The sequence below is a fragment of the Phodopus roborovskii genome, unplaced genomic scaffold (genome assembly GCF_943737965.1).
Source record: "Phodopus roborovskii unplaced genomic scaffold, PHOROB, whole genome shotgun sequence".
NCBI classification, from domain to species: Eukaryota; Metazoa; Chordata; class Mammalia; order Rodentia; family Cricetidae; genus Phodopus; species Phodopus roborovskii.
In genome coordinates this window covers 69590416-69613103 of record NW_026126418.1, presented here as the reverse complement: position 1 = coordinate 69613103, position 22688 = coordinate 69590416, and the positions used below count along the sequence as shown (strand labels likewise).

Here is a 22688-nt window from a genome sequence, read left to right as displayed (position 1 = left end):
CTAGGATTGAAGATGTGTACCACCATACCCACCTTGAGCAAATATCTATGTACCATGTCAGTCAAGTTAATTCTTGATGTTAATCACCACACTTAACATAATTTCCAGTAATTTCTAATTATTTCCAGCAGCCCCTTAGGCCTCTGGGGCACCTGCACTCATGTGCATATACTCCATATAGACATACACAAAATTTAAAACAGCAAATCATTCAAGTACATAGGTTTAATGGTTGACAAATTAGACCAGGTAACATGATAAAATCAGAAGGCAGCTTAGGGTCATTTAAGTCTCTGCTCTTTGTACTTGGGGTGAGTCCTGCAGGCCAGTGCCTGAAGAGACCTGCATCCCTCCCATCCCACCCCACCCCCCACTCCCCATCCCCGCTGACACGGGCCTACTGCATCCTTTAAGCTTATGTCTCCTGCCTGAGGACAAAGCTTAAGCACCTTTTCCAGGGCACCTGTAAACAAGAAAGAGAATTGCAGACCCTGTGCTTGCTGTGCCAAGAACTTTGTTTCCCTGGAGAAACAGGCTCAGGCCACATAGCTGGGGAGTGGCAGCAGCAGGTCTGGCCCGAGTTGTGGTTGTAGTTTTGCTTTAAAATGTGGCACCAGTTGGTTGATTTTGCTTTTAGGGAAAATTTTTCTTCCCACCCCCACAAAAAAAAAAAAAAAAAAAAAAAAAAAACCAGCAACCGCCTTAAAATGACTTGCCTAAATCCTGATGTGTATGTCAGTGGGGTTAGTGTTCTGTGTGGTCCCCCACACAGCCCAGCCTTTTGGGGAGGCTATGATAGACAGTGAGCCCTATACTCTCCCTCCCCATAAGGAACTCCACATGCCACAAAGAAGTGCATCCAGTGTCAGCAGCAGCTGACCTACTGAACTCTGTGACGGATGTGTCCTTGTGGGTTTGTCACTGTAGACACGGGCCAGTACAGGGTTGGGGAAGTGGACATAAGTACTCTCCTTCCTGCTCGGTGTTGCTGTGAACCTAAACGTGTTCCAAAAGCCAGATAGAAAAAGGCCCCTTCCTCCTTCCCCTGCTTCCCTGTTCCTGCCCGCTTTCCTCTTAAGATACCAGCATTACTTAACCCAGCTTTCCCCAGTACACAACTGCTGCTTCAGCACTGGTTCTCAGAATTATAGCTGGCACAAGATCCAACGTGTGTTTCCTGCTATGTCACCACCTGTGTGGCCCAGCTTCCTACCCTCCCACCTCCCACATCTGCACATCTACTGTGAACTGTGGACACCTGCTCACTGGACAGGGCACAGCACATGGACTCACTGGTACATGTGGGGCTGTGGGTTCCCTGTGTTCTGGCAGGAGCTGTGATCTGAGCTGGAGGCTTGGGCTCCTGGATGGGAGGGGCCACTGGCCTGGGAAGACTCTGGCTATGCCTGGCCAGCTGTTGTGTCCTCCAGGTGTCTAAGGCAGCTGCACTCCTTAAAGGGAGCCTCTTAAGACTTCATTTGTGTCCGTCACTGTGATAACCTCTTCCTGATAGCCAAAGTACACATCCCTAGGATGGTGGCCATTCTGATAACCTCATACTGGCCTTCACCTCTAAGCCCAGTACTTTCCTCCTCCCTCCTTTCTTCCCTCCCTCCCTTATCCTGTGCTTCTACTCCTCCCAGGCTTTGTATCTTTTTTGCCTGGGTATGCCCCCAAATCCTAGCTTGTGTTCCCAGGGAGCCCCCACCCCACCCTCCAGCAAGGCACAGAGGTGAAATATGACCCTTTATCTAAAGGCACCACCAATCCCTGGTAAGTGAGCCACACTGGGCTTTGCTCTGGGAGCTTCCCTCCCTCTATGCCACATGTCCACCTAGAGTTTTTTGTCCTCCCCTCCCAGGGCTCTGCCTCCTGCACTCAGCTCAGCCTGTACTGCCCCATACCGTAGTGCAAGCTCACACTCGAGTTACCAAGAGTCAGCTGTACCAGTGCCCAGTAGCCCATGGCCACCTTTGGCTCAGGAGTCCCTCATGGGTATCCCACTAAGGGGGTTGCTAAGAAGAAGCACACCCATTTTTTCTGAAGGTGATACTAAACCCTAAAATTGTGAAGTTAATATGACAGAATTCAGGACACCCAGCACCCAGCCAGGTTTGGCCCTGGGAGGCCCTCCCCCCATGCCAAGCAGGCCACCTGCCTTTGCTCCCAGGTAGGCAGTAACCCCCACAGGTGCACTGTGGGTGCAACTCAGGATGCAGAGGGCCAGCCTAACCTGGGAGAAAAGGACCATCCCACACCTGCGTGTCTGTGAGTACATGGTATGCACGTATACGACCTTGGCTCCAGCTCCATAAATACTGGAGAAGTGGGGAGAAGGCTACCTAGAGGTAGACACTCACCATGGGGCGCCTGGAGGTTCTGTTTCTTGGCCTCACCTACTGCTTGGCAGCAGCTTGTGCTGCAAAGGTAAGTCAGAGCCCTCCCTGCAGGGGACTGCGGCTCTCTTTCATTACTGTCTGGAAACTGGGGACAGGGTCTGGAGGATTGAGGACAGAGAGCTCACAGAAAGGAAAGGAGTAAGAGGCCAGCAAGCCCAACAGCACTCCAAGCTCTGGTCCTGTCTGGGCCACACCCAGGTTGTCTCGTTCACATGAAGCCCAGCACAGCATACAGGATTCTATTAGGATCTCATATACCAGGAGCGGTTTTGCTTGTAAGGATATCCAGTGCACTATTTGGAACATTTATACTAAAAAGCTCACTCTTGCTCTGGTTTCAGGTGTGCCTAAGTATGGCAAGCCTCCCCACCACCTCAGGCTATTCCTCTCTTTGAGGGGCCCCCCACAGAGAAGCAGCTTGTCTGACATTACACAGCAACCACATCCTGTCCTTGAACAGGAATCTGAAATGTCTGTTCCAAATCAGGGGCCTGGTTCCCAGAGCAACCTCCACTGCCTGCTCTTCCTGAGAGGGGTGAACACTACCTGCTGTATACAAGGCTCCCCACACCAGCTCTTCTGGAGCACATGAAAAGTCTGCCCTTTAGCTATCCTTCTCTATGGTGTTCGGGCAAGTCACAGAAAGTTCAACAGATGCAGGAAGACTGCGTAGGTCCCTGCACAGGGGCCCCTGTTCCTCACCACAGGTTGCTTTTCAACCTGTTCGTGCTCCAGCCCTTGTCGTGCTATCTTGAGCCCAGAAGGCTATCCTTCCTCCCCTGGATCCTGAAAGTTGGGGTGCTGGGAAGGAAGTAATCTTTTTTAAGAGAGTTCTTTTAGGGTGTTAGAAAGACCTGAACTTTCCACTGCTCTACTGCCAGACAACACACTAATCCTGATACTGATACTGGCCAGGATCCCTGCATCCCTGGGGGCCCACCCTGAGGCACCCTGGTCAGCCTAGGACACACCGAGAAGTGACATTCCTCCCTCTCTACAACCCCTCCCACCAGCTGGCTTTCTGACTCCTCCCAAGAGCCTGGAGGCTGAAACAAGGAACCTCAGATGCCCCAGTTGTGTGTAGCCTCCCCAGACTCCTCCAGTTCCCTCGCCCAGTATAGTAGGGAGTTCACGGGCTTGGACTTTAGAGGGTTGCTGGGATCCTAGCTTGGACCTGCAACTTCCCCCAACCTGAAACCTTGCACCATCACTGCTGCCAGGTAAGCAGAGCTGCCCCTGCATGTGTCCTGAACGGATGAGAGCAGAATGGGAGGGGGCATGCACTGGCACTGAGGTTGGACAGCCTTGTCCAGTGAGAAAGCCCCTGCACCTCAGTTTGCAGGGACAGTGGGCAAATGAGTACCTGCTTCCAGGCCACTGGGTAAGACTACACACCAGCTGGGCAGAGTGGCACACACCTTTAATCCCAGCACTCAGGAGGCAGAAGCAGGTGAATCTCTGAGTTTGAACCAGAGCAAGTTCCAAAGCAAGTTCCAGTACAGGCAAAAAAAAAAAAAAAAAAAAAAAAAAAACGAACAAAAGAGACTAGACACCAAGTGACAGTACTGGATTGGCCCTGTGAGGACTTGGGACCACCAGCTCCATGCCCAGAAAGCTAGGCAGTGGGGAGAGGTGAGGGAAGGAGAGTGAAACATCAGAAACCCATGGTTATGTCAGAAACAGTCTGGCAGCACTGAGCATCCCGCACTGTCAGCAGCTGGACTGGCCTTCCCTCTGACAGCCATCAAGCTTTGGGGGAAACTGCTACGACTCAGCTTACATATCAATACTCAGCCGAGATGTAGACCTTCTCTCCAGCTGAGCAGAATCTGGGCTTTAGAGGCTTCAGATAGCTGTAAGAAGTTGCGCCAGAGTTGGGTGGGGGTGAACCAGCCCCTCCAGCACTTGGCAGGGGACCCTGCTAGCACCCTGGAACCTGCTCAGTCTTCCACTCTGGATTCCGGCTAGCCATGCCTAAGCCCATCTGACCCTGCCATTTCTCACCTGCAGCTGGGTGCTGTGTACACAGAAGGTGGTTTCGTGGAGGGCGTCAACAAGAAGCTCAGTCTCTTGGGTGGTGACTCTGTTGACATCTTCAAGGGCATCCCCTTTGCCACCGCCAAGACTCTAGAGAATCCCCAGCGTCACCCAGGCTGGCAAGGTGGGTGCTGAGTGCTAGGGCTGGCCCAAGCTGGGCTGGCTCTGGCTGATCTTTTTCATACCTGCTCCTTCTCTCACTGTAGGTACTCTGAAGGCCAAGGACTTCAAGAAACGATGCCTACAGGCTACCATCACCCAGGACAACACCTATGGTCAAGAAGACTGCCTTTACCTCAACATCTGGGTTCCCCAGGGCAGGAAGCAAGGTCTGGATCCCAGTTTCCCAGAGGACCCCACCCCATCCCACCCCTCTACCCCCACCCCCTAGCTCCAAACCCTGCCCTGGGGTGCATTTGGTGCTGCAAAACCAAACATACCTAAAATTAGGGCTGAGGAGAGGAAGGGGTGCCCACTGCTGATCCTGGGCTGAACCCTGGCTCTAAAGGCGTTAATGAACTGTCTGGGCAGAAGGCCTGCCATTGTCTGAAGTCCCTGTCTGCCCCTTTCAGTGTCCCAGAACCTGCCTGTGATGGTCTGGATCTATGGAGGCGCCTTCCTTATGGGCTCTGGCCATGGGGCTAATGTCCTCAAAAACTACCTGTATGACGGGGAAGAGATCGCCACTCGGGGCAATGTCATCGTCGTTACCTTCAACTACCGTGTAGGACCCTTGGGTTTCCTTAGCACTGGGGATGCCAACCTTCCAGGTATGTTGGAACAGTGGATATGCTGAACCCTATGAACTTTCAGCCCAGCAAACAGATGCACTCTGGGACCCTCTACCCTGACAGCTATGGAAAGTCCCAGAACTTTCGTCACAGAGTTGGGTCCTGGAGCTGAACTGTGAGACTTAGGCACTCTAGGCAGTCATCAGAAAATGGGAGAGGCCAAGGGACAGACAGAATGACAGAGACACAAGTTGAGTCCTGGAGAACAAGGAAGGAATGCTAGAGTCGAGTCGAGTGGACATGGAAGCCAAAGGACAAACAGTAGGGGGAAACATGCAGGAGTAAGCAGTCATCAGCTGGCTTTGCTTCCCTGTACCTCCTCACCCCTGCAACTCCTCCTCAGCTCAGCCTCCTGGAGATCCACATTTGCCATCCTGGGCTCTCCCAGGGTGTCGTTGAAGTTAGGACTGGTTCCCTCCTGTTCATATAACTTGTACCCTCTGTATAAGCCCTAGGCCACTCATCTCTGGCCTCCTGTAACTCTAGTTGAGTGCCCCTCCTGATGAAGGCTACTCCTCTTTACCCTCAGGTAACTTTGGCCTTCGAGATCAGCACATGGCTATCGCCTGGGTGAAGAGGAACATTGCAGCCTTTGGGGGGGACCCCGATAACATCACCATCTTTGGGGAGTCTGCTGGAGGTGCCAGTGTCTCTCTGCAGGTCTGGGGCCCTCTGGTGTGGAGAGTCTGACCCCAAGATTAAGGAAGGGAGCCAATGGGGACTAGGATGATGGTCAGAGCAGGCTGTAGCTGGGAGGTGCAGCCTACTGATAGAACTTCTGTGTATTACAGACCCTCACCCCATACAATAAGGGCCTCATCCGGCGAGCCATCAGTCAGAGTGGTGTGGCACTGAGTCCCTGGGCCATCCAGAAAAACCCACTTTCCTGGGCCCAAAAGGTAAGTGCAACAGGGCAGGAGTAGCCAGGATGGGGAGCTTTCCCGCATCCATGCTGTCCTGGATCTTTCTTCTATTGCCCCTCGATGTTCCAAGCCTGGCCACTGCTTCCTCTAACTTCCTGTCTCTGCCTTCCCCTAGATCGCCCAGAAAGTGGGATGCCCCACAGACGATACCAGCAAGATGGCTAGGTGTCTGAAGATCACAGATCCCCGGGCCTTGACATTGGCCTACAAGTTGCCCCTGACAAGCCAGGAGTGTGAGTGGCTATTGCTGGGTGGGAGACATGTAGGTTGGAAATGAAATGAGGCTCTCGTGGGCCAAAGCTGAGCTTCAAGATAGAAAGATGCCAGACCATACCTGTCCCTAACTTCCTGCCACTTCCCACTGGCAGGCCCCAGTGATAAAAGAGGGGAGGGTGTACTGATTTTTTCTCCACTCCTCCACGGACTTTTAAGAGGCCAAACCTGGCCAGGTGTGGTGGCATACACCTGTAATCCCAGCACTCTGGAGGCAGAAGCAGGCAGATCTCTGTGGGTTCAAATCCAGCCTGATCTACACAGTGATTGGCCAGTCATAGCCAAATAGTTAGACTCCCTGTCAAAAAAAAAAAAAAAAAGGCAAAACATGAGTCCCAAATAGCAAACCCACATCCATATATGGTTTAGGGTCTGGGTGGACCCAGACCCAGGGCCTCTAGGCTAGATGGCCATTTTTACCTTCCTTGTTCATGTGGCCATCATTTGCAAATTTCCAAATACCTCCTGTGGTGTTTGGACCTTCTAGCTGGAGCTACTATCAGCAAACATGAAGAAACAGCCTGTCCGCCTAAAAGATGGAACTTCGTGCTTCTTCTAAAGACAAGCTCGGTGCTATTTCTCTTTTGTCTCTTTGTATCATTGATCAAACAAACCCAGAGCCTATGCATGACAGGCAGAGACTCTACCTCTGAGCACCTTTGCCACTCAAACCAACCATTTTATTTGGGGAGCTTGGCTGTGCTGGGCCCAAGTCAGCCAGGGCCTCTACCGGCTGAGCCAGTGCACAGGCCAGATGGGAAGCCTGGAGGGCAGGCAGACCTCATACAAGGTGGCCAGCAGACTAGAACCTCACCCCTGGTGTAGGTTCAACAAGGAAAGATGGAGGAACAGGGACACTAAAGCAGGAGAATGGTATTGCCTGTCACAATTAAAGAAGGGTACCACTGATGCCTAGCCTAGCAGGTTAGGCTAGGGACAAGGTTAGCAGTCATCCCTATCCCAAGCAGACTGTGGCCCAAAAGTCCCTGGGGTTGGGGTTGAGGACCCCCGGTCTGGTCAGCTAAAGGAAGAAAGATGTCTAGTACAAAAGGTCAAGAGGGGGACCAGGCAGGGATTTGAAGGTGCAAAAACCTTGGGCTCTCCCACTCAGACCCCATTGAGCACTATCTGGGCTTCACCCCTGTCGTCGATGGAGACTTCATCCCTGATGACCCCATCAACCTGTATGCCAATGCTGCTGACATTGACTACTTAGCTGGCATTAACAACATGGATGGCCACCTATTTGCTACCGTTGATGTGCCAGCCATCGACAAGACCAACCAGGATGTCACAGAGTGAGCAGGGGACCCAGGGCCTAGCTGATCAAATACTTGATAACACTTGAGAAAGAATAGGCATTGCTTGGTAGAGAGGGGGGCTAGCCCAGAGGTGGGAGGAGCTGCCTAGTAGGGTGAGAGTGAGGAGGTGGGTACTGTGTTGGGGTGAGTATAGGCAGACATGCTCCTGCCAACATCAATAGCAGGTCCAGTGTCTGTTTCACCATCCGCATGCAGGGAGGACTTCTACAAGCTGGTCAGAGGATACACTATCAGCAAGGGACTTAAGGGTGCCCAAACCACCTTTGACATCTACACTGAGTCCTGGGCCCAGGACCCATCCCAGGAGAATAAGAAGAAGACAGTGGTGGCCTTTGAGACTGACACCCTCTTCCTGATACCCACCGAGATGGCTCTGGTCCAGCACAAAGCCCATGCCAAGTGAGGTTCTGGGAAGGGGTGTGTGGGTAGAAGGCTCCTGAGAGGACTGCTTAGGCCGCTGTAGCTTTCAACCAAGGCCTCTTAGCTAACTAAACAATGAATTTAGCTCTGAGTTTCCCATCAATCAAGATTAAATGGGTGAGAAACATGGATTCAGGTGGAGAGAGATAAATCCTTGACCTTGAATTATGGGAAGAGGAGGCCTCTGCATATTTTGTAGGGTGGAGACACAAGCATTGACATTGCAGATGCAGGTGTGCGGGCTGCATGAGCACTGACTGACACTGCAGATGCATGTGTGCGGGCTGCATGAGCACTGACACTGCAGATGCATGTGTGCAGGCTGCATGAGCACTGACACTGCAGATGCATGTGTGGGGGCTGCAGCTTTTCTTTCCCTGGGTATCAAGAGCTCCACTTCAGAGCTGGGCGCAGTGACACACACAGTTTGGTTTGGTTTGGTTTAGTTTTCGAGATAGGGTTTCTCTGTGTAGCTTTGGAGCCTATTCTGGAACTCACTCTGTAGACCAGGGTGGCCTCAAACTCAAGAGATCCATGTGCCTCTACCTTGAGTGCTGGGATTAAAGACAAGCACCACCACTTCCTGCCTTTGAAACACACTTTTTGGGTTTTTTGTTTTTTCGAGACAGGGTTTCTCTGTGGCTTTGGAACCTGTCCTGGAACTAGCCGTGTAGACCAGGCCTGCCTCTGCCTCCTGAGTGCTGGGACTGAAGGTGTGTGCCACCAACACCCGGCAGCACACACTTTTAATTCCAGTACTCATGAGGCAGATCTCTACATCCGGTCTATATAGTAAATCCAGGTCAGCCAAGGCTACATAAATTAGAGAGCCTGTCTCAAACAAACAAGTCCCAGTTCCTTTGTGTCTTGGGGGTCCACCCGTCACTGCCCTGTTCCGCCTGCCTCCCAATGGAGCCCCCTACCAATCTATCTGCTTCTGCTCCCCTCAGGAGTGGCAAGACTTATTCTTACCTGTTTTCCTACCCTTCACGGATGCCCATCTACCCCAAATGGATGGGGGCTGACCATGCAGATGACCTCCAGTATGTCTTTGGAAAACCCTTCGCCACCCCATTGGGCTACCGGGCACAAGACAGGACTCTCTCCAAGGCCATGATTGCCTACTGGACCAACTTTGCCAGGAGTGGGTAAGATGTGGAGTTGAGCTCAGGATCAAGGGCAGCAAACTTGAGGACTCCTTTGTCACTGTGGCCCTATAGGCCTGGGCTCTAGCACTGCTCCTCACTTGGGCAAATGCTAGTTTGCACATGGGCAGAAGAGGTTCTGACCCAGCCCCAAGGTCAAGTATATGCCCACAACTGAGCATCAAAGGTTGGTTCAGATGGCCAGCCTGTCTATGCGTAGAGCTGTTGGGGAGCACACCTCTCCAGTTGTAGCAGACTTCTCAGACCACCAGCCCCCAAAATCATGACATGGAAACATTATTAGTTATGGATGCCCAGCCTTTTCTTATGCTTACCCCCACTAGCTCTTATAACTTAATATAATGTTTCCTTTCGTCTATGTTTTACCTCAGGGCTTTTAACCTCCTTTTCATTCTGCATTTCCTACTTTTCCTGTTTCCTCCCTGGCTGGCTGACTGGCCCTGAGTGTCCCCTTCTCTCCTTCCTTCTCATTCTCTCCTCCTCTCCTCCCCCCCACCAGATTCCTCCTACTCCTTATTCTTTCTGCCCGCCCGCCTCACCTATCCCTCTACCGCCTAGCTATAGATTACTCAGCTTTTTATTAAACTAGTCAGGTGTCTTAGGCAGACAAGGTGAAACAGCAAAACATCTTTACCTAGTTAAGCAACTGCAACACACCTTTACATGTTAAGTAATATTCCACAACATGAATGTAAGACCTTTGCATAGTTAAAATAACATTCTACAACATTCAGTCTTTTTGCAGTCCTCAGTCCCCACTGAGCCTCCTCTCTCTCTACAGGGATCCCAACATGGGCAACTCACCTGTGCCCACACACTGGTACCCTTATACCTTGGAGAACGGCAACTACCTGGACATCACTAAGGCGATAACTAGCACCTCCATGAAGGAGCATCTGAGGGCCAAGTTCCTGAAATACTGGACTGTGACATTCGAGGTGCTGCCCACAGTCACTGATGACCAGGGTACCCTCCCTCCCCCTGTGGATGACTCAGAAGCTGTCCCTGTGCCCCCTGTGGATGATTCCCAGGCTGCCCCTGTGCCTCCAACAGACAACTCTCAGGCTGCCCCTGTGCCTCCAACAGACAACTCTCAGGCTGCCCCTGTGCCTCCAACAGACAACTCTCAGGCTGCCCCCGTCCCAACAGATGACTCCATGGAGGCTCGGATGCCTGTCATCATTGGCTTCTAATGTCTTGTAAGCCTTGGTCCCAGGATACTCTTCTTCTCAGGTCTTTCTCAATAAAGCCTCAGCTTTGCCCACCTGGCATTTGGTCTTTGTTCCTGAAATAGCCTGGAGGAAGGAGGGATCCTCAGTCAATGGTGACAGGTATTTGGTTCATCCCTGCCAATCCTCAGGCTGCAGAAGTCAAAGTCTTTAGCTTAGGCGCAAACACACAGCACCAGAGATGCTGAACATGGGGTGGGGTGAGGGGGTCTCTTACACAGCAGGCACCCTGGGATCCTGGAAGATCACTCATCAGGGGCATCCTCTATCCCTGGCCAGCATATGTGGCAGAGAGGCAGGACCACCTTGGGCACAGGCAGCTATAGGAAGCTGGATCCTGGCTCAGAGGCTTCAGGAATGCTAGCGGCAAAACACACTACAGCCTTAAGCACTGTGCCCTGACTTTCCTAGGCATGGTGCCAGCAGGGGATGGAACCCTGAGGCTGGGGCAAGGGTATCAGGAGTGTCTCCAGAGGAAAGGGTTGGCCAGGGTCTCACCTATCTGTGGGTAATCCTCCTCCTCCCCTCCTCTCCCCTTCCCTCCTCAGACTTTTACAAATGACTTTGAAGCTTACATGTTCTTAAACTGTGATCAAACAAACATTGAGGCAAGCTTCCTCCACAGCTGTGGGAAGGCTTCCTTCTGTTTAGGAATCCATCCTTGCAAGTGGCTTGTGTGGAACCTAGGTCTTGCTGTATTGCCCAGGTTGGTCTCAAAACTGCGCTCAAATGCTTCTCCTGCATCAGCTTTCTATGCTAGGGTTATGAACTAGAACTTACAACTATTTATATTAAATGATTATATATATGTGTGGGGTGTGTGTGTGTGTATGTATGTATATACACACATATATTTTGTTTTTTTGAGACAGGGTGGTTTCTCTGTGGCTTTGTAAGCTGTCCTATAACTAGCTCTTGTAGACCAGTATGGCCTTGAACTCACAGAGATCTGCCTCCCTCTGCCTCCCAAGTGCTGGGATTAAAGGCATGCACTACCACTGCCTGGCTAAATAATTATATTTTGAGTCAGAGTTTTACTACCTACCTAAGGCTGGCTTCCAACTCATAATCTTTCTGCTTTGGTCTCTGCTGGAATCACAGAGATGCACCATTGTGTTCAGCCTGCAAGCATAAAATTCTTTTTTTTTTTTTTAATTATTTGTATTTTATGTACAGTGGTGTTTTGCCTGCATGTAGGTCTGCATGGAACAGGTGTTATAGACAGCTGTGAGATGCCATGTGGGTGCTGGGAATTGAAACTGGATCCTCAGGAAAAGCAAGCAGTCAGTGCCCTTAACCACTGAGCCATCTCTCTAGCCTGTAAAATTCTTAAATTTGTGATAAACAAGTCAGCAAGATGGCTGAGCAGGTAAAAGCACTCGCTGAGAAAGCCTGAATCCACATAAAGATGGAAGGAGAAAACCAATCCATGAGGTTGTCCACTGACCTCCAGTGTGCACATACCCCCCCCCCACACACACACACAAAATAAAAATGCTTATTGTGATAAAATACATGATGTCTTAGGGGCTGGGCAGATGGCTCTGAGGTTAAAAGCACTGGCTGCTCTTCCAGAGGACCTGCATTCAATTCCCACCACCCACATAGTAGCCCACAACTGTCTATAACTCCAGTGCTAGGGGGTCCAGCACCTTCACACAGACATACATTCAGGCAAAAACACCAATGCACATAAAGTAAAAAAAAAAAAAAATATATATATATATATATATATATATATATTTTGTAAAAATACATTTTGGGGGCTGGAGAAGTAGCTCAGTGGTTAAGAGCACTGGTTGTTTTCCCTGAGGACCCGGGTTCAATTCCCAGCACCTGCATGGCAGCTAACAACTGTCTGTAACTTCCAAGATCTGACACCCTTACACAGACATACGTGCAGGCAAAGCACCAATGTACATAAAAATAAATAAACTAAAAAAAGAAACTTAAAAAAAAATACATGTCTTAGTTGGGTGGTGGCGGCGGCAGCAGCAGCGGCGGCGAACACCTTTAATCCCAGCACTCAGGAGGCAGAGGCAGGAAGATCTCTGTGAGTTCAAGGCCAGCCTGGTCTACAGAGCTAGTTCCAGGACAGGTTCCAAAGCAATGCAGAGAAACCTTGTCTCATAAAACAGAAACAGACAACAACACTTCAGAGGCTGTGCCATGCTCCCTGAGAACACCTCCAGGAGGGCTGAGAGGCCCTCAGCAGAGCACAGCACCTGTTTAGCCAGTCTGGAGGAGGTGGAGGAGTGTTTCCTGCAGCATGCCTGGGAAGGGCAGCTGGTTCTTCCATGCCTGCATGAAATCAACTGAGAATCCCCCATGAAAGAGAGTCAGAGGACCCTTCTAGGAGCAAGGAAATGAAAGGAACAAAACCACGGTGACCAGGCCATAGTAGAAACGGGATTTTAATATAATATTCAAGTCTAGCATTTTCTATTTACAACAAATAAATATTGCCCCACCCCAAACAGTAAACTTTTTTTACTTTTTATACAAATATTCAGTCCACTTCCCCTCCCCACAAATCTCCTTACCCCCAGCCTCCCATTCCATGTAGTCTTCAACAACCCAGGGTGCAGTGGTGTTCAATGGCACTTTCAGTGGTATGGGATTCAATACCAACCAGGTGGTCCACAAGAGGGCTTCACTCTCTGATCCAAGGGAGGGCTGGGGCTCATAGTAGGCAAGACTCCCTCACTCTGTAGGCCCTGAAGGTGGAATCTTTGGTGCAGCCTAAGAAAGGCTAGAGTGTGGGAGGAAAGGCTGGGACTTCCATGAAGTGCCTGTGGGCACAAGGAGAGAACGCAGTGGTCAGCCCTGCTGGGTGTGTGGGTGTCCTGGAGCATCCGGGGGCATGGGTGGCAGTGATCTGCACCTGGAGAGGTGTCAGGGAAGTGTGGAGGGTAATGTCCAGGGCAGGCAAGGTACCATGCCCAGTTGGCAGCACTCCTTGGCAAAAGTCAGCTAGTCCTCTGGTTCCAGAGAGCAGAAGGCACCTAAGGTGGCGAGTGGTCCCTGGAGGCCAGGTCAGCCTGTCAGTGGCAGGTGTCAATCCCGGCAGCAGGAGAGGTTTAGGGTGAAGCTGGAGTCTGGGGGGTAGCCTGGTCTGGCAGTGGGCAGAGGTACCTGTGTGGCCTGGGCCACTCTAGTCTAAGTGCTTAGTCCCCAGCCAGCCAGACCCTGGGAGACGTCCTTAGAAGATGCCTTTGGCAATCTTGAGTCCTTTCTGCTTCATGCGAGGGAGGGTGGAGCTGGCGCCATGCTTAACCTTGGCCCCCTTGGTAAAGTTCCGCTTCTTTAGAATAAAGTCATAGTTGGCGGTAGAGTTCATGGCATAGAACACGTTGGCATTTTCTGGAATCTTCAGCTCTGGTGGGAGAGGGGCAGGGCAACGTTCAGTGGTACTCATGGGGCTGGGATACCTCCACCACTGAGAGCCTCCCCAGGCCACACCACACTGAGGTCCTAAGAGCCTCCAATCCAGCTCCACCAAGGACCTCTCCCGTGACTCCCACCAGGGGGCAGATGATGCTGAGAATAGAGAAACTTACTGACTAGACAAGAGTCTCCCACATGGCTGTCTGTGCTAGTTGGGACTTCCAGCAAGAGCAGGCTTCCTTGAAATTCAGACTGCCTTCCTTGATGCTCCCCTGCTACTCACAAAGTCTCTAAGGACCAGCAGAAGGCAGAACCTTCCTCTGGGTCCAATTCCCACCATGCTCCTCTAGCCTAGAATCTGTCCATCATTACCGAGCGGAACTTTGCTCCTCCTGACCCTGTGTCTGGCTCCAGGTCCTGAGCCTCTGCAGGCCTTTCTGAAAGGTGGGGGGAGGGGGGAGTCACCCTGTTCATATGACCAAAACAGCAGAAGCTAAGAGAAGGTTTGCAATACAACATCTAGATGTCACGGGAACCACTGCTGACTAGGGCAAATGGTGGGATATGGGTGTTCAGCTCACACCAGCGGTGTGATGACAACATGCATGGGTGATCGCCGTGGTGCTTTCCTATCTAGCATTAATCTGCTGGTCAGAGTCTCCTTTGGTAAAAAGAACAAGGCACAGAATACCTGGAATTTTCTAAGGTCCTCGAGAATGGGCTTTTGTTTGTTTGTTTGTTTTTCTGAGACAGGGTTTCTCTGTGTAACAGCTCTGGCTATCCTGGAACTGGTCCTCTAGATCAGGGATCTGTCAGCCTCTGCCTCCTGAGTGCTGGGATTAAAGATGTGTACCACCACCACCGGTGGGCTGGTTCTTCTATTTATCTTTTAAATTACGTGCATGTGTCTTTGGAGGCCCAAAGAAGGCATCAGATCCCCTAGAACTGGAGTTACTGGAGGTTGTCAGCCAACTGACATGTGCTGGAAACTAAAGTCAGGTACTCTGCAAGAGCAGCATATACTTATATTAAGATTTAACTTTTATATTTGAGTATTTGCCTGAATGTATTTGTGTGCAACATATGTGAGCCTGATACCCAAGGCAATTAGAAGGGGGTATTGGATTCCCTGGAGCTGGGATTATAGGTGGTTGTAAGCCACCATGCGGGTGCTGGGAACTGAACCTGGGTCCTCTGGAAGAGTGGCAAGTGTTCCTAACCGCTGAGCCATCTTTTCAGCCCAGACTTGTTCTTGATTCCATCTTTCTTCTGGTTTCCAGAATGCGGACTCAGTATGAGTGCTTTTTTTGTGTCCATGTGTGGATTTTAACATGTGAAAAATCTTCCTGAAGCACCTGTTTTCTTATTTTAGCTAGGCAATGTCCCCGCTGGGGCCTGAATGAGCCTCTCTCTTCAACCCTTGCATCTTGGATGGGGAAGCCCAGCAGATGCTGGGGCAATGAGAAGACCCTAGGTGTAAAGGGCTGCCCAAGACAGGCTGCTGTGGGTGCCAGGACCACATTCACCAGTTACTGTACATTTTTAGGGCCTTGGACTGGGGGCAGAGGACGGTGTTGACCTGACCCTCCGCCACTGGCCTAGAGTCGAGTTGTCTGACTTACTGTGATCTTCTGAGATGATCTGCACCAGCTCGTAGTCCTCTGGCTCATCTTCGTCCAGGTTGTGTTTGTCCATGGCTTTTCGGATGACAGTCGGGGCCTTATCCTGGCTGGTCACCTGAAATGGGGACAGGCTATCAGGACAAGGGCCATAAATACTTCCACAGGACATAGAGGCCAGAGACCCATCAGGGCACCTTTCACCTTCTGCTTTTTTTGTTTGCTTTTCAAGACAGGGTTTCTCTGTGGCTTTGGAGGCTGTCCTGGAACCAGCTCTTGTAGACCAGACTGGTCTCAAACTCACAGAGATCTGCTTGCTTTGCCCTGCCTTCCAAGTGCTGGGATTAAAGGTATGCAGCACTAACGCCCAGCTAACCTTCTGCTTTCTTAAAGTGGCCTCCATAGTATGAGGATGGCTGTTTCCCAACTGTCCCCAGCCTCATTTTCCTATATAACCTGCCACCAACTGCCACATTGCTTTGAGGAGCCATGTTCTCTTCAAGGCAAGAGGGTCACAAGCGTGGGGAACCAATACTTTCCACTCCAACTCTAAGGAGGAACCAGCCAATGTCCACTGGCCACTTCTATCTTGCCCTGCCCTGAAATATCTTGCCCTGTGATGGCAGGTAGCACAAGTTAGCTCAGGGGGACTCAGTCATGGGGTCACCAGGTGAATGTTAATCAGAGCCATTGCAGCTCCTGGCACAGAGGGGTTGAGGCTCCACTGGGGTGGTGTATGGTACCTGACCCATTGTAGGGGTCATCTGCAGCAGGTGAAAAAGGTCCTCCCTGTGTGCCCATCCACAATCTGTGAGCAGTCCCATTGGCTCCATGTTCAAATAACATCCTCACTTTAACACTACTGACTCCCCATGGCCACCAGCCTGCTTTAGCCTCCCTCTCCCCGAGCTTGACTGCAACAGCAGCCTCCTAACAGCCTGCCCAAATCTTCATCAACAGCCATCCCTATGGATACACCAAGTCACCAATGACCTCTGTTTCAGCCTTCAAAGAAAGTCAAATGCCTTAGAGTTCAACGGGGTCCTGACCACCTCTCCCTCAACCCTTGTCTGGTTACCTCAGACCTACAGTCTCCTGGGGGCATGGGCATACTGCTCTTTTCCCTCCTCTCAGGCCCTGAGTGCTGACCAAGGTCTCCAGTTATTTCTATTTTTTCAAACCTAGAAGGTCAGTGCTAAGAGGTCAAAGACAGCACGCAGGTTATCTGTGTATGTTTGCTGCTTGGCCAAGTTGGGCCCCATGGGGATGCCCCGCTGCCGGCTCACCAGGATGCTCTTGTACATGTTGCCGTTGTCCACATCCAGACTGACCCGGATGATGCAGCAGTCGCCCACCTGCTGGTTATAGAGTGGCAGTGAGGAGCTGTAGCTGCAGACCCCTGAGACGGAGCGCTTGTGGGTGCGTGTGGTAGACACAGGTGTGGTGGAGGCTGATGAAGAGGAGGTGCTGCTGGAGGCTGAGCTGATGCCAGAGGTTTCTGGCGATGACTGGGAGGCTGACTCCCAGAACTGTGGATGACACCAATGTCAACAGCATCCTGAATCATCAAGGGCCCTGAAGGCTAGAGGTCAGCTTTGGGGACTTCTGGGCCCCTTGTTGGACATGGTGTGAGAAGCAACAATAAGGAGGGGTAGGGAGCGTGGGTGATCACCTTCTTTTCCTGGCCATCAGGAGACTCTGGGACAAAGCTCATGTTGATTTCCTCCACATCAGAGCTGGAAGAACCAGCCGAGTGCACACTGAGGGCATCAGTGATGTCCCCACTGCCGAGGTAAGGGCCGCACCGGAGCTGGTCACAGGACTTGGAGTGGGCACTGCTACTGGTACTAAGCTCTGTGCTGGGAGCCTGGCGGCTGGATGAAAAGGATGACTTACTTTAGGGGTCTTCCCAGGGATACCGCTCTTGAATGTGCAGAGTCTCAGTCTACCAGTCCTGCTTTCCCTGGGTATCTGTGGGATCACCCCACTTCAGATACATGGAAACCGAGTCCCGGACAGCTGATTCAACTCACTTTGTGACTGGCAGGTCAGTGGTAGGGTAACACCCCAGTGCCAGTTTGGCTGGCTGTCCTAGCCCACAGCCCTGAGGCTTCTCTGGTCCCCTGCAACCTTTGGTCCAGGCACTTACTCGCTCCAGCGCTTGACAATGGCTGTGCTTTTCTTGCTCCTGAGGGTATTGCTGGCTGACTCAGACGGGGGCTCCAGCTCACATGAAAGGTTGTAGCTAAGACAGAGGTGGCTGTGAGGCTACCAGAAGCTAGGCTGGAGCTCCCAACCAGGGCTAGCCCAGAAGATCTGGGTACACAGCCATCACCAGACAACAATGTGACATGATAAACCAGGGCCTATAGCCTTACCTCTCAGCCTCACTGAGCCGTTCCATGGCTCGGAACCAGGCCCCAAAATGCTCCTCAGGAGCAATGCTATAATTGTTGCAGGCAGACTGTAGCAGCTTGATCTGGGCGATTACTTCAAACTCCTGGTCAAGGGAAGACAGGGTGGTGGTGGGCCCATGAGGGTGGGGCAGGAGCTAGCCTCCAGGTCTGCCTCTATCTACTCTCCCACTCACACCTACTCAGGGTCCTTCCTGTTTTCACAGTCCAAACAGCCACTCCTAGGAAGCTGTCCTGGACTCTGTCTCCTAGCCCCTTTTTGTGGGACAGCCCTTGAAGGGTATACCAAGTATCATCATAAATCAACACAAGATGGAACGTATATCGTGCCCCATTCCATGTTCCCCTCCCCAGACCTTGAGGGTGGCAGCTCCTTACCTTCCTTCTCTTTTCAAAGTTGATGAGTCTCCCCTAGAAGACAGACAGCCAACATCCATAAGAAAACAGCCCTCTCCATTAAGGTCCTGCCTACTTTATTCTGCACTACTACAGACACCCACTAGGGGGCATGGAGCACGAGCACCTAGCCCTAGGCACCTCTGCAGGCAAACCTGAGAGCAGGTTTCTGTCCCACCTACTGTGAGTTAGAAGGCCCTGCTGAGCCCACATCCTGTCCGACCTTGGAGTGTGGAGCTTCACTCTCTTGCTCATAGCTACCATCTGAGGGTCATGTATGTCTAGTCTGGCCAACCCACTCCTCAGCCTCAGCTCTGCTGTCAGACAGCTCTGGAGGGAGAGGGGAGTCACCAGGGAGGCAACCTTCAAGTTCTTCTGAGAACCAGAGCTCAGGAGTCAGAAGGGGGCTCTGTTCTCCTAGGCCTCATGACCCCACTCTCTGCCCCCCACCTCAGCCCCAGGTTCACTCACATACAGATAGTCCTTCATGGCAGTGTCCAGCATCACCAGGTCAGTGAGGAATGTGCCCAGGTAGGGGACAGTGCCCTGGATGACACCCTGGGGGATCAGGTGGAAAAAGAAGTAAGGCTTAGTGCCCCCCTCCCCACTCACCTGACCCCAGACCCATCAGGGCCTTCCACCTGGAGTAGCCTAAGAGCCTTTGTTCCCTCTCCCAGGTCCCCTCCCCCCTGCTCCCATCCCAGGCTAGCGGATATCAACATATGGTCCCTGCTCATACCCTCCCACAAAGAGCTGCCAGGACCTGACTGGTGGTACAGTGTGTACTTGTGCCCAAGTTACAGCTGGCCATCTTGCCATGGAAGGTAAGGGACAAGGGAACCCTCCTTCTCCCAACCTCCAGGTCACTCACTGTCTCCTTCTGCCGCCTCTGGGCTCTCCTTGGGTTCATTTCCAGCGTGGCAAACTTGGAGGTTCCCTCCTGCCAGGGTTGAAGGCAGAGTGAATGAGACTTTCTCCTTCCTGATCCCAACCTATGCTCTGACCCCGGGCCTGGATGCTTCTGGGCTGGCTGGTCCAGCATGCCTGCTGCCACATTTGATGCTTCTACATCAGTCTATTCTAACACCCACAGGTGGAGAAGGAAAGGCCCTGGCCTGGCCTTCCTGCACCCAAGTCCTCACCTTCAAAGTTCAGAGAGCCCTGCACCTGCCTCCTGGGGACAGCAGGGCTCAATGCTCAGCCCCCAGTGCCATCCCGACTTGATTCCTGCCGCCAAATCCCGATGACCTCTTGCACACTCACTCCTCTTTTCCCTTAGATATCATCACTTCCTGTAACCTCAGTACCCTCCATTTGCTAGACAAGAAAACAGGCCTAGAAACAGACAGCAACTTGTGCAGAGCCCCACAAGGACTCAGAGGAGTACAGCTCACTAACTGGGATCCTGTTCCCTGGCCCCTTGGTGTGTGGCAGTCTCTCTAACTGAGCTCAGTCACAATGGGAGAGGGACAAGGTGTTTCAAGCTCCTTGTTCCAGCCCCCAGGTGGGGCCCAACACCAAAGCTTCTTCCCAGGTCTAGAGTCCTCAGCAGAGACCTCTGCCTTTGTTCTCTAAGGGCTGTCTCAGCCTGACCAATATGGCAGGACAGGGCCCACTGATAATGCTTTTTTTCCCCACTCCTATATGGAAGCTTCTGGGGTTTATCAGCCCCTGCTATGTCTGCCTGGGCATCCTGTGGCTTCCAGGGATAAGGCAGCCTGCCATTGTTCCTCAAGCAGGTAAGCAGCTTCTGCTTCATGGAAGATGGGGAGAGCCACTTGTGCAGGTATATCTGCATCCTGGGACTTAGATGTTTGGAATGGAGGATATCCCCCATCCCTGGAAGGGGCCTGGCATCATAGAGACAGAATGGCCTGGCTCAGGAAATGGCTCCTTCCATTGCCTGCCCATCAGTCTGCCAGTGGCTAAATCCCAGCAGGAAGCTGTAGATCAGCTAATCTGGCTGGCTCATCCTCCTGCAGCGGTCTGGATGGATGGCTATCCCCACTAGAATCAGATTACCAGGGGCCTCCTGTTCCTCCAAATTCCTGCCAACATCCCTCCTCCCATTGTCCAGCTTTGGCAAGACTGCAAGTTTTCCATCCCCTCGTCCCCTCTGCCCCCATCACTGTGGTTTCCTCACCTTGATGAGCAGCTCTCTGCTCAGGGAGTAGTTGTTCTCATCAGAGAAAATTTCTGACAGTTTCTGGAACACTCGAAAACTGTCCCTGAAGGAAGCACAGAGAGAAGGCAACAGTTGGGAAGAGTGCACTGGGGCAGGCTAGATGGAGAACCCATTTTCTTTTACAACAAAGATCCTAAGCTGCCAGAGAAGGATGCTCTAAACATGGTTCCACTGGGGACTACAGACGGGAGTAAGCAAAACTGTTTCCCTTTTAGCTGAACAGTTCTCTGGCTGTGAACAAGCGTGAAACTCTCACCTGGCTCTAATCAGGATGTGCACATCAGTGGACCTGCCCCTTGGACTTTGCTGCTGGGTTCACTAAAATTAGAGCCATCCAGGGTATAGCAGGGGCAGGGGAATGGAGAGGCCCTACCTGGAGACCTCTTCCCATGTCTTCTTTAGGCGGTGGATGGCATTGCTCTGTAGAGCAGAGAGGATGGCGTAGAGGGAGGAGAAATTCTTGAGCACTCTGCACTCCTGGGGACAAGGAGTCTGTGAGCAGAGCCCCCAGGCTGAGCACCTCCTTAAGAATTCCAGGAAGCTCCCAGAGGGCATGACAGGGACACACGCTCACACAGCAGCTCAAGTGTACAGTCCCACGAGGGCTTGTGCACTTGGCAGTGGGCTGTGTGGTCCCCAGGAAAAAGAAGAGATCCCCAGGCCCCTCCTGCAGCCTACCCTGGCCACTTCGATCCAGTGTTCCACCACCCGGGCCCTGTCTGAGGCCTTCATGCTCTGGTCCCCAAGGCAGGTAGTAATGACACAGTTGGCCACGTTATTGAACTGGGCGACCGTGGCACGGATGGTAGGTGCGAGGTGCTCCTTGCCCTTCTTGTCCCTCTGAGACCAGATGGAGCCAAGGCAGTGGTAGGGCACCACTTTCTTGAATAGTTCCTAGGAGGAGAATTGGTGTCACTGGGCCCTGCACAGCCCACAGGCCCAAGCTGGAGCTCAGAGAGTGAGGATGTGACTGAGCCCTGTGGGACTCTTACCTCTCCACCTGACCTCTGAGAGCATCCAGTGCATGCGTGAACCAGGAGAAATGATGGGGAGAGGAAAAGTGGCTCATGCCCGCTCATCTCAGAAAGCATCTGCTGCTCCGTCCCCTCCCCTCCCCTCCTCTGCCCAGCAAGCACACCTACTACACAGCCTGTCCTGTGTCTGGAAGTCTCCAGTATACAGGAAGTACTTCACAAATGCCGAAGCTAGGAAGGCCTCCAGGGCAGAATGGAACGGGGTGACCCAGGGGCCTACAGGTACTTTGGTGAGCACACCTCCATCCCTAAGAGGTCAGGCCCACCACACTTTCTTCCTGCTCCAAATCCTAAATTCTGTACTCTGTGTGTGTGTGTGTTGCACGTGTGCACATGCATGCACACACTCCATGACCACCATCCAGGGAGAAATCAATGCTTTGGGGTTAAGTAGTGTGCCCTAGTCACATGTTTGTTAACGGTGGAGCTGGGATTTGCCCTGAAGTATATAGGCTCTGAACCAGAAAACAGGTCTAGATAGCAGAAAAAAAACAAAAGGAAGCCAGCCTTGCCCTACCCCACTGCGCCACTCACAGCATCCATCAGTGTAAACTGCTCAGCCACCAGATCTGGAGGGAATAGCAGGAGGTGAGGCTTCTCGTCCAATCCATTCTCTGTGGCTCCAGGCAAAAGCCAGGAAGGCTCTAGTGCGGGGGCTGGCACAGGAGCTGGTTCAAGCTCTAAGGTCTGTGAGAGAGCCGGCTCCAGCTCTAGAGCAGGTGCTAGGGATGGCTCAGGCTCTAGAGGTGGTACTGGAGCTGGTTCTGGCTCAGAAGCTGGTGCCGCCACTGGGCTGGATCCCAGTGCTGGTATCAGGGCCAGATCTGGCTCAGAAGCTGGTACTGGCTCTGGCTCTGGCACTGATGCCACCACCTGGCTGGATGCCAGGAGCAGGGCTGGAGCTGGCTCTAGCTGTGAAGCTGGTTTCAGAGACAGCACCGGAGTGGGGGACAGGGCTGCAAGAGAAAAGATGTCCAACATGGATGCCTTGTCTACAGCATTTCCGAAGACTGAGTATCACTGCCCGCCAGAGAGGCAAGCCCCTGTCCCCACAGTGTATGGCCTGCTGGGTCCCAGGCTCATTCTTTTTCCT

At 52.1% G+C, this 22688-nt stretch overlaps 2 protein-coding genes across 6 annotated transcripts in view; one reads left to right on the top strand and one right to left on the bottom strand.

Annotated features, from left to right (window-relative positions):
• The first annotated feature begins 2361 nt into the window (after window positions 1-2361).
• Window positions 2362-10600, top strand: Cel (carboxyl ester lipase). The gene is made up of 11 exons (XM_051183875.1): window positions 2362-2427; window positions 4410-4560; window positions 4643-4765; window positions 5009-5206; window positions 5757-5887; window positions 6019-6126; window positions 6266-6383; window positions 7535-7721; window positions 7941-8144; window positions 9116-9313; window positions 10113-10600. The coding sequence occupies exons 1-11, from the start codon at window positions 2362-2364 to the stop codon at window positions 10522-10524; spliced, it is 1896 nt and encodes a 631-aa protein (XP_051039832.1). The 3' UTR covers window positions 10525-10600.
• Window positions 10601-12958: 2358 nt separating this feature from the next.
• The window catches only part of Ralgds (ral guanine nucleotide dissociation stimulator), a 38096-nt gene continuing 28366 nt past the window's right edge, over window positions 12959-22688 (bottom strand). For 3 of the 5 annotated variants that reach the window (XM_051184978.1, XM_051184976.1, XM_051184979.1), the window contains exons 6-18: window positions 22130-22551; window positions 21240-21455; window positions 20935-21038; window positions 20520-20604; window positions 19248-19316; window positions 18848-18934; window positions 18359-18391; window positions 17945-18066; window positions 17716-17811; window positions 17239-17440; window positions 16853-17095; window positions 15570-15684; window positions 12959-13938 (exon numbers count right to left, since the gene is read on the bottom strand). In XM_051184978.1, the coding sequence (XP_051040935.1) occupies window positions 13763-13938; window positions 15570-15684; window positions 16853-17095; window positions 17239-17440; window positions 17716-17811; window positions 17945-18066; window positions 18359-18391; window positions 18848-18934; window positions 19248-19316; window positions 20520-20604; window positions 20935-21038; window positions 21240-21455; window positions 22130-22551 (1970 nt within the window). In that variant the 3' untranslated portion in view covers window positions 12959-13762. Of the gene's footprint in view, window positions 13939-15569; window positions 15685-16852; window positions 17096-17238; window positions 17441-17715; window positions 17812-17944; window positions 18067-18358; window positions 18392-18847; window positions 18944-19247; window positions 19317-20519; window positions 20605-20934; window positions 21039-21239; window positions 21456-22129; window positions 22552-22688 lie in introns of all 5 variants that reach the window. The other 2 variants (XM_051184980.1, XM_051184975.1) reach the window with 1 other exon arrangement.

Coding starts and splice junctions, on each gene's coding strand:
- Cel (XM_051183875.1), top strand. CDS start 2,362: ATGGGGCGCCTGGAGGTTCTGTTTCTTGGCCTCACCTACTGCTTGGCA. Junction 4,766..5,008: donor TCCCCAGGGCAGGAAGCAAG/GTCTGGATCCCA, acceptor TGCCCCTTTCAG/TGTCCCAGAACCTGCCTGTG. Junction 9,314..10,112: donor ACCAACTTTGCCAGGAGTGG/GTAAGATGTGGA, acceptor CTCTCTCTACAG/GGATCCCAACATGGGCAACT.